This window comes from Anneissia japonica, unplaced genomic scaffold (assembly GCF_011630105.1).
Source record: "Anneissia japonica isolate Jap-2015-1 unplaced genomic scaffold, ASM1163010v1 scaffold275_len1219475_cov178, whole genome shotgun sequence".
Classification (NCBI taxonomy): Eukaryota; Metazoa; Echinodermata; class Crinoidea; order Comatulida; family Comatulidae; genus Anneissia; species Anneissia japonica.
Genome location: NW_022752912.1, coordinates 887,828 through 898,573, shown reverse-complemented (window position 1 = coordinate 898,573; position 10,746 = coordinate 887,828). Strand labels below are relative to the sequence as shown.

Sequence of the window (10,746 nt, the reverse complement as noted above, 5' to 3'; positions counted from 1 at the left end):
AGATGTGTATAAGAGAACAGATCCTGGCGTACCCCTGGTAGGAAAGAACATATAAAAGCTAGAATAATAATCGTTATTCCGGTTTAAATAATGTTAGGCCTATTTAGACCGTACATGATGTGGGCGTACGGTACGGATATGCTTAAAGATCTATACAACCAATAAGTCAGAGATCAGAGAAAATACAAAAATCTTTGAACTTTCAACAAGTCAATTTAAAGGTCTCTATGAAGAATTAGGAACGGTACAGTACCTATCTAGTAATTGGCTGAGAATATTTTCTTTTCTAATTTTTAATTGATAGAAATTTACTATTGAATTGAATTTTGATAAAAGAGAGTAATTTCTGAATACCTGTACGCTTCCCTCTTTTTCTTTGTTGCAAAGCAGTTCGGCATGCCCGCTGTACAGAATTATGTGATTATAAGATATCATGTTTGTATGGTCATCATCAGATATTGTGGAAAACAGCTACGTAATGTCGAAAGAAAGCAAAGAAATGTGCCGAGATTTTTTCCGGCATTATTACCCCAAGTGCATGTCAACTACGTTGCCAGACGAGGAAAAATTCGTATCAATGACAGAGTGGTAAGTAAGGTGATCAATAACTGAGCTGTTTTAATTTATGTAAATATATTTATCGCTTTTCATTGCTCTATATTTTGTTACTCTAACTTATTTGTATTAATCTCTTATTTTTCCACATTTCCTCGTGATATTTGTGGTATTTTAAATTGTGCATGGCTATGCTACTTAAAAGATATTAGATTTAGTGTATATAGGCCTATATATATATTATATATATATGTGACAAAATATTTATTTCCTTCGAGCATAAACATTTAACGAAAATGTACATAAATTCATATTTGAAGAATGGGAAATTCCTGAGGCATAACTTGTAAATGGAAAACCAAAATTACATAATTTAATACATTATTTCTTTAACATAATAGGCTCAAAAATAATAATTCATAGGCCTATTTTATCTAAGTTAGATAAGTTTAAAATTCAATGGAAAATTGTTATTAACAGTGCTCAAACGGAAACAAGATATATATATATATATATATATATATATATATATATACAAAATACAAATATATATATATATATGTATGTATATTTGTATTTTGAATATTTTAATTGTTTAGACTAAGTGTAAACTTGGAATTTATCAGCATTTTTGGTGTTTCTAAGTATTTATACTGAATTAAAAAAATATAAAAAATCGTATCAATTATTATTCGTATTAATAGTATTATTATTATTAATTATCCATTTGTTAATATTGTGTTTACGTTGCTATGCGGCATACCTTATTTGAATATTATTTACTAATGATTTTCAACCTAAGATTGTCTAGCTTATCCATAGCTCCACTATGTGTGAGTGTTTCAGTCAGTTGTATGAAAGTGCCTGGGGTTTATCTGCGCGCATATCCTTTAGGTCTCTGTGGTATAATGGATATGACACTCGCCCAGACACTGAGAGGTTGCAGGTTCTAATCCCGTCATATAGGCGTTTTTTCATACAACTGAATTAAAAAAGAAATTTTCATTGAAGCTTGGTTTGATATAACATCTTGTTCCTATTTGAGCACTTTTATTGTTATTTATTCGTTTGTTTTGTCTCTTCATTTTGTCTTTGAATATATTTTTATTTCACATTTAGAGTTAATTGTGTATTTGTTAATTGTTTAAAGGTGGTCAAAGGAACATGATATGATTACCAAAACTGGAATGCGCAAGGAGGATATATCTAAAATTGTCGAACAATCCGATGTTGTGCTTAGGTAGGTCTTGGTGGTATCAGATCAAATAGACATATGCAAACATTTAGTAAAACAAGACATACTAAGTTAAGGTGGTTGAACGCAAACGGCTCTATTTAAAAAGAAAAACTACATTACATAACAATCGTTGGTTGAAATGGTTTCAATACAAAAACACAAATACGTTTGGCTAAAATGATATAACAAATATAATTAATATCAATTAATTAACAAAAACAAACTGCGGTGTCTTAAAGTGTGGTGGTGGGCCTTTTCTCATTCGATCTTATTTCATGCTATATACCCGTACTTTTGGAGTCTTTAAATGTCCGGCTTTACCCTCAGCTGCTATCAGTTATAACATGTTCTCCGTGGAGGGAAGTACAATTTTCATAAAAAGGGAAATATCTCCCGAAGTACTGCTAACCTCACCACCAAAAGGACCACCTCACTGGAAACAGGTCTCTGGACTTGGAGGATTAAGCTATACACTTGGTACGTGTGATTCACACAAAACGGCCTGTCATTTCAGTTATATTCTGTATAATAATTTCATTTGTGCTATTTTCTCATAGGGAAGGCTGCGACATGTTATTTAAAAATCTAGCGGACAACAGTGTACCATTGGTTGTGTGTACAGCCGGCATTGAAGACATTTCGAGTGCAGTGATTAAAGATCGAGCTACTCTGTATGACAATATATCATTTATGGGCAACAAAATGGACTTTGATGCAAATGTAAGTTTTTTAAGGTGGTGCTGTTCCAGGGTTCTTATAGGCTTTGTGTCTGCTATTTTTCCGACCTATCAAGTCTCTCGCATTCGGCGTGATATTTTTGGTGGTGATGTTTGCGCTTTAAAAATCGTTATTATTATTGTTATTATTATTATTATTATTATTATTAATATTATTATTATTATTATTATTATTATTATTATTATTATTATTATTATTATTATTACGCATTCAGAATCTGTTTCACGCTCGCAAACGACAAATACGCATGTAATATTGCCTATAATTTAATATTTATTGTGATGCTTGGACTGGATGTCCAAGTGTAATTCATGTCTAAATACGTAAGTAACTTAGTGATTCAAATTATATGTGGAAAAAATAAAATACAATTTAAACGAGCCTGTGGAAACTTCGTTAATTATTGTCCATACTTAATCCTTCTGATCAGAATAAAGCGCATCCTCTATTGCCGCCTTCATCGTTAAAAAATGCCAACATAATTTCGTTAACCAGTGGTCGCAAATGTTAATCTTCATACCTCTTTGGTCGTACGTAGGTGTTAGATTAAAATTGGAACATAAAACTTTATTAAACAACAGTTGTCCTCACACTGAGGATGAACACAGGAGTGTTTGAAATATTTGTGAATTAATAAATTATATTGCTTCTAGTATGTTTACAACTCATAGCTGTTTTTTATTGCTGTCTTTCTATATTTTATATATATATATATATATATATACATATATATATATACTTACATATTATATACATATACATATATATATATATATATATATATATATATATATATATACTATTTAAACGAGCGTGTGGAAACTTCGTTAATTATTGTCTATATTCAATCGTTCTGATCGGAATAAAGTGCATCCTCTATTGCCGCCTTCATTGTAAACAGATGCCAACATAAATTCGTTAAAAAACGGTCGCAAAAGTTAATATATAAGCATATATTATATATAAACAATTTTTAACCTCCAGGGAAAAATTGTAGGCCTAAGTTGTAAAGGAACAGTAATTAACCAGTATAACAAGAGAGAGATGACTAATATCTACCGGGATTATTTTGAACAACACATGGACCGTCCCAACGTTCTCCTAATTGGTGACTCCATCGGTGACCTGCAGTTGGCTGAAGGTTTAATACAACCAGAATATGTCCTCAAAATTGGCTTCTTGAACAGTCATGTTGTAAGTCCTTTTTTATTATCAAATACAAAATCACATAAGCAGTGGCGTAACTAGAGGTCTTGAAATGGGGGGGGGGGGACTCATTGTTGAGGGGCCGCTAATTCGCAAAATATGGTGATGTGGTGGGGTGGGGTAATTTTTGGGGAGGGCGTGCACCCTCCCCTAGATACGCCACTGCACATAAGAATACATATACGACGATGTTATAATAACGTTTTGTCTAATTAGCTAGGATTTATGAGAAAATAATTGATTTCATTTCAGGATCAAAACCTTGAAGTTTACAAAAGCAAGTTTGATATAGTTGTTGTGGAAGATAGCACCATGGATGTTCCTAATGCCGTTGTCAACAAAATCATGCTATCAAGTCAAGAAAATTGAGGAAGCAATACCAATTTGATTTTTGATTTTGATTAGTAGCAGACGAATTATATTGTAGTCCTACTGTTAAATCGGCAGGGGATTCGAACAAGTAAAGCAACAGTTTATTATTTGATCTGTGAGCGGTTTTAAGGGACTTTTATCTTAGTAAATTAATATAGGAAACACTTAAATAAATAGTTTTACTCTACATTATTTAATCTTTTTACCAATGACTTACCTGATTGTATTTCTTCTTCAATAATTGCCCAATAAGCCCATGTACTCGGAAGTCCACGTTTATGCTTTCCTGTCTGATATTGATAATATATCAAAATGGAGCACCAAACAGTTCTCATATTATATTAATAATGAACCTTTTGATGTTGTGCATAAGTTTAAATATTTAGGTTTTATGATTTATTAGACGTACAGTTCGTTGCTCTAACCCTTTCGCTCTTATTTAATGCTTTATGTAGGCCTGTTCTTGAATATGGTGTCTGCATTTTACCATAATTGGAAAGGTTCAGAGACGCTTTACTCGAGGCTGTTTGGGCTCTGAACACTACTTGTATTGCCACTCGGTTGAAATATTATATTATCTTATCATTTATTTGATCATATACACAATCAATTTAATGTTAATTCCGTATTGATCCTCAACTTCAATATTATATGACACAGATTTAAACTTTTATAGGGTACCGTACGTCAGAATCGATTGTCATAAATATTCATGTTTTAGTTATATCCCGTCCATTTGGAAAAACTTACCACCTTCTGTCAGTGACCATCTAATTAATAATCATAATTTTAAGTATCTTCTTCGTAACCATTTATTTATTATGAATAATTTATTTATTTATTTTTGCTGTCATAAGTTAAAATCTATATTGGCTTCCCTTTTATTGTAATATTACATATAAATAGTGTTGACTGCATTTAATAATTACAAAGTTATTCTGTATTTATCATATTTCTATTGTTGCTTGTTATATTTTTATGTATGTTTCAGTTTACTTCAGGTTATCCTCAGGCTTGTGTTTTGTTAAACTGTATTTTATATTGCCTGGAAAAATAAATGAAATGAAAAAAAATGTATTCGGCCTATATTGCATATTTATAATATAATTTATTGCTTCCAGAAGCCGATTTTGCCGGCACTATTTGCCACAATAAAATTGCTCCGTCATTCTGGTTGGTTGATAGGCCTATGCTTGTTTATATTGCTTAATTTAATATTGTTAGAGGTTTGTTGCTATTGAATATTAATAATCTACCGTAAAATCTCGAATAAAAATGTGGAACGGATTGCCAGATTCAGTTACTAGCTGTAGTTCTTCTTATTCATTTAAGGTCTCCTGTAAAAATTATTTTCTACAGTTCACTTAGATGCTTTTGTTTATGATGATTTTATGGTAATTGTAGTTAAGTGAGTGTTGTTGAGGGTTCTTCTCCGCGGGACCAACGTTTACAAAGTTTATTCACTTTCTGTTGGTCTCGCTACTTGGTTTTCCCCATAATAGTTACAAAACTTTTGAATTGTATGTTTGAACCAAGTTAAATAAATTAAAGTTGAATTATCCATGGGCTTCTTTTTTTTCTTGCCAATTAACTTTGGTGCCGTGGGCTTCTTTTTGAGATGAGCTTCTTTTCGAGAGTACTTTTGCAAATTAAAGAGGGGGGATTCAATTCGAGATGGGTTTCTCGAGCTTAAAGCCAATTATTGGGCTTCTATTTGAGGTTTTACGGTATCTCGGCTGAAGCTGCGCTGTGCGTGAAAACCTTTTTTTCGTATTTTCTATATAGCGCCCTCTAAAAGAGTAAAAGTTTTCTTGTACATTGTGTACTCGATTTCGCCTAAAAGTTGGCTTTCAGAGTGGCAGTGGTTAATCAGTACACGTTAATTACCACCAAACGAGCCTATTTGGTAGGACTAGGCCTAATGTATATTTGAGAATTGCATGTTTAAAGTATTTCTAATGGAGTGACTTGTTTCTACAAACATACCTAGCTATGTGACTGGGCTATGCCCAGGCCTGGGCCAGCCAGATAGGTAGGGCCTCAAGACTGTAATGTAAGGCCTGCGCGGGAAATATCCTCCGCGCAAAAATTTGGTCTAGGCTAGGCCTAGAAACCCATCCGTGCATTTCAGGAAATAAAGGCCGATTACAGATTTTGCCGAAAATTAGGCTTTGACATCGTAATATATAACGATTCTGCGGACCTATTTTCCTAGCAATTTTCTGCGCAAATTTGAGTAGGCCTACCTAGGTAGGGCTAGGCTAGCCGTACCTAGGGCCTGCCCACGCCCTAGCCTCTAGACATACCGATGGGGTTTTCGAGGTATCAAAAAGGCAGTGCTAGTACTACTAATCCTAGGTATACTAGGCCTGTAACCAACAGGGGGTGGGGCTATAAGGCCTGACGGGGAGGGGGGACCAGCCGAGTGAAGCGAGCTTCACTTGGCCAGGGGGCCACCAGAAAGCTACTGATATTTGACCAATTTTTGTGAATTTTTATTAGTTATTTGATGGGCATCAAGCTACCGTAAGGGCACATAGAAAAAATTATTAGATTTAACCTCTATAAAAAAAAAAAATGATGCGGGCGGGAGGATTTTTTTTTTTCTTTCTTTTGCGGGCAGGGGGTGGAATTATACTCGGGATGCCCGTGTGCATGAACAGAACGAACATGACATCATTTTTTTAAGTGGCAGATGCATTTAAACGACTGCCCTGTGATTCAATTTGAACTATCCAAAACCAGACATTATCTCGAGCATCAAAAAGGGAAGGGAACACCAAAATTTTATCAGTAGGTATAGGTGGCTTTTTTTCTTGATGTCATAGGTAAGTTTTTGCCCAACAACAACAACCAATCCAACCACACACCCATCACAAGGAAGACCGCCCACTTATATGTAACGAGTTATTTATACCAGAGAGATTCTCTGCAGAACATGTGAGTCTTCATGCTGTGAATCAACGATCCGATCAGCTTTTAAATACAGACTGTGGTGTTGCCTATTTTGATCCGATCAGCCCACTGGGCGGGTCTCTATAGGGACGGACCGCAGTGTTGTCTATTTTTAACCGCAGTAGTGAGCTGTTTATTTTTAGCAACAGTAAAACAAGTTTAAAGAGTGGGCTTTGCTTTTTTAACTTTACGGCGATTCAAATGTCTGATCTAATCAATTGGAAGAGTTTGAAGTCTGCCGAAAGTCGGAGCTAATTCCTTTATATTTTGTGAGCATTTGTTTTTTGCAAAGTTGTTTTTATGCAGTTAAAATAAATGATGCGACAAAAAAATAAATAAATAAAATAAATAATAATAATAATAGCCTGGATAACATATATGAATTCTTGTAATTTTTGTACAACTTTGAGTTGTATGTATACCTTATCTTGTGATTAATTATTATATTATATCCTAATTTGTTATTATTACAAATTTTATATTTCAGTCTTTTAACAAGAAGTGCAATGCAATCTCCTCCAAGTCTTGAAGGTAAGCATGGTTCATAGGAGGGTTCAAGGGGGGACCAGCTGGCCTGGGACCCCCCCCCCCCTAAATTGTCAAAATTTTAAAACAAATTTAGAAAAGAAAATTTGACTAAAATTTTGAGTCTAGGAGTGCCATTTCCGGCCATCTAGAGGTGCTATAATCATAAACTTTCTTACCTCAGCCCCAACCATGTTGTGGCTGAGTATAGACCCTCCATTTGTGAAAGTCCCTCTCGGGGCCCCCTCTATTTCAAATTTCTGGATGCGACACTGTGGTTAAAATAGTCCTCCAGTCAAACGAACATTTAAGATATTGTATTGTATTGTATGATATCATTATAATATTTATCACTAATTCTGATTATATTATTGGAGCCATACTTTTTATAATCATGTGTGGTTCTCCTTCAGCTTTAATTGAAGAGGTGAAGAACGACCCATCAGATCTTGGCTCTTGCAGTGCACTAGAGAAACTTTGTGGTTATGTTGATGATCTCTCACAGAAAATCACAAAGACTTCTGACACCAGAGTAACAGATGAGGTAGAATAGACAGAGCAGTCATATGAACACAAATGTTTCTTATTATCAAATCTTGTTATAATTATTTTGTAACATTATATAATCAAAACATCTACTGTATATAACATCATAAAGAACATAAATCAAAATTTGAATATACTGTATATGATCACCTGTATTCATATGTAAAGAAATTTCCCTTGTAATGTAACACAGGTCCGTAGCGTGACTTAATTTGTGGGAGCTTTGTTTTACTTGAAAGTGGACCCTTTGGCTTGTACGATCTCCGATATTCTGGAGAACATTGTAAAAAAAAAAATAAAGTAAATATATCTACGAATATCAATTTTCGATTTTAAATGCGGACCTTCTCCAGTTTTTGAGCGGTTCGTCACAACCCCCTTAACCACCCTCCCCCCCGCAAGCTACAGGCCTGTAACATAAGATTCAAACAGATTATAGGTTTCAGAAATAGCAGTCCATAGCTTTCACAAACTGATTCACAATGAGTTAATATTTAGCCTTGTTTGCTCATTAAAATGTAAACACCCTGATCATGAACATCCTTTGTTGGATGTGATGTACCATTGTTAATAGTAAAAAAAGAAAGTACTATAGTACAAGGTACAACATAAGATTTAGAAGTAACTATAGGATCTTATCTGCAAAATAGACACAGTTTGACTATATACTCATAGTCGTGATTTGCAATTATTACCTAAGAATAAATCTTGTAAATATATAAAATAATGTTACAATTTTAAATTTTTGAGAATTGATTTGATTTGTTCTTTTTTTAACACCAAGCTACAAAGTTTTGCAATCACTCTTTGGAATACTGCTGTCACAAGAAAAACTGGTAAAAATCTGGAGAAAAATGCAAATGCAAAATGTAAGTGTTAAGCATGAAAAGAGATGTTACAACCTTTTTAATTGGATTTACTATAGAGCTAATAAACAATAATAACCAATAACAGTTACTGTACTAATGTAATTTAGCTGGCATACCTCCCTACTCTCTACTACTCTAATTTTAACTTCTTGAATTCAAGCTCTCTAGAAATACGGAATTGACAAATTAATTTGCTCTTGTTGCAGTAAGACATTGTGCTTGCCTGCTGGTATTCCATGATAATGGACCAACACAGAACAACCCTGTACTGCTGAAAAGACAAATCATGGTAGGCTTACTATGTTTAAGTAGAATATAATATCAGTATATATATATATGTATGTATGTATTAATAAATGTATTCCCTTCTATGATTGATTGATATAATCTAATATAATCATTGTGATTTTGATAATTCGCATTGTAACTTATTCTATTTTTTTTTCTCTAGATGGCTATCAAAACATCCAGAGCATGGCTAGGTTTGTGAAGTCATTCTAACTCTTATCTATGAACTTCTGTATTTATAACGAATATGTAATAATATCAAGAATTCATGCTCTACGGTATATGCTGTAGTGAATGTTATCTTGAATATTTCATCAGTAACAAAGTTTTTAATAAATTACTCTCATTTTCAAAATACATTATCAATAGTGGCAAAGATTATTTTTATGCAGGATATTTGATATTTTAACAGATAGTGATAGTCCCTTGCTGGCAGATACGTCCCTCAATTGGGCAATGCAGGTATATTAGTACTTTTGTATTCTGACATCTTTATTCTTACTCTTAAGAATGATATAATGAATATACTACATTTTTATAATATCATTGCCATGATGTTGATGATGATGATGATATTAATGGTTGTCCTCCAAATCACCATTACTAATTTGTTGTTTGCTGCTGAGATGGAACAGCGCTGCCAGGCATGAGACCTTAACCATAGTAGCTTGGTTCACATTCAGAGTTTATCATGATCCAGGGGATCATGTGAACCTACCAGAATCAAATAACGTGCTCAACTTAATCACCTTATTGTAATCTAGTGGAGCATGTTGATGCATCATGATTAACCTTGGTTAACGTGATAAATTAATTCATGAGATCAAATTCCACCAATCAGCCTTCAGTTTATTAAACAGGTCCCAATCTCATTGGTTGTGCTTTTGGTAGGTCCCAACCTCATTGGTTGTGCTTCTGGTAGGTCCCAACCTCATTGGTTGTGCTTCTGGTAGATCCCAACCACATTGGTTGTGCTTCTGGTAGTTTTCATGCAACACTGCATACATTAGCATAAATAGATAATGATGATGGTTTCTATATGAACAGTTTTCTCTAACATGCTAAAATTATCATGATGCTAAAGTTAAGATAACTTTATCACACAACATGGGGGTATAAACATGCCTAATGAGTCAATCCAGGCTTGAGATTCTAGTGTGACTGTAGCCTTAAGATTAATATCATTGTGATGTAACAATGTTTCTTTCCTTCTACCAGAGTGTGGAGAGGTTCAAATCCTTCTTAGAAGCTGAAGCAGAAGATTCAGAGAGTAGGGCTGCTGAAATGAAAGAGTTGGAGAAAAGCATGCTCAAAATGTTAACATACAGGGTTGAGTGTGTAAGTTATCACTTATTGTCTTCCCCCCAAAAAATTGTTTTCTTAACTAGATTTGCTTTAATTAATAGTCATCATGTTGCATTTTAGTTCTTTTTGTTATAGGGCATCAGAGGCGGA

At 33.8% G+C, this 10,746-nt stretch overlaps 2 protein-coding genes across 3 annotated transcripts in view; both read left to right on the top strand.

Moving 5' to 3' along the window:
* The window catches only part of LOC117122449 (cytosolic 5'-nucleotidase 3A-like), a 9,439-nt gene extending 4,036 nt beyond the window's left edge, over positions 1–5,403 (top strand). The window contains exons 4-8 of one of the 2 annotated variants that reach the window (XM_033268022.1): positions 456–588; positions 1,706–1,795; positions 2,350–2,512; positions 3,515–3,724; positions 3,989–5,403. In XM_033268022.1, coding sequence (XP_033123913.1) covers positions 456–588; positions 1,706–1,795; positions 2,350–2,512; positions 3,515–3,724; positions 3,989–4,105 — 713 coding nt within the window. In that variant the 3' untranslated portion in view covers positions 4,106–5,403. Of the gene's footprint in view, positions 1–390; positions 589–1,705; positions 1,796–2,349; positions 2,513–3,514; positions 3,725–3,988 lie in introns of both variants that reach the window. The other variant, XM_033268023.1, reaches the window with a different exon arrangement.
* Positions 5,404–7,464: 2,061 nt separating this feature from the next.
* Positions 7,465–10,746, top strand: part of LOC117122433 (testis-expressed protein 11-like) — a 12,727-nt gene continuing 9,445 nt past the window's right edge. The window contains exons 1-7 of the mRNA XM_033268004.1: positions 7,465–7,594; positions 8,002–8,132; positions 8,919–9,003; positions 9,210–9,292; positions 9,455–9,485; positions 9,704–9,753; positions 10,510–10,629. Of these exons, the coding sequence (XP_033123895.1) occupies positions 7,570–7,594; positions 8,002–8,132; positions 8,919–9,003; positions 9,210–9,292; positions 9,455–9,485; positions 9,704–9,753; positions 10,510–10,629 (525 nt within the window). The 5' untranslated portion in view covers positions 7,465–7,569. The remainder of the gene's footprint in view (positions 7,595–8,001; positions 8,133–8,918; positions 9,004–9,209; positions 9,293–9,454; positions 9,486–9,703; positions 9,754–10,509; positions 10,630–10,746) is intronic.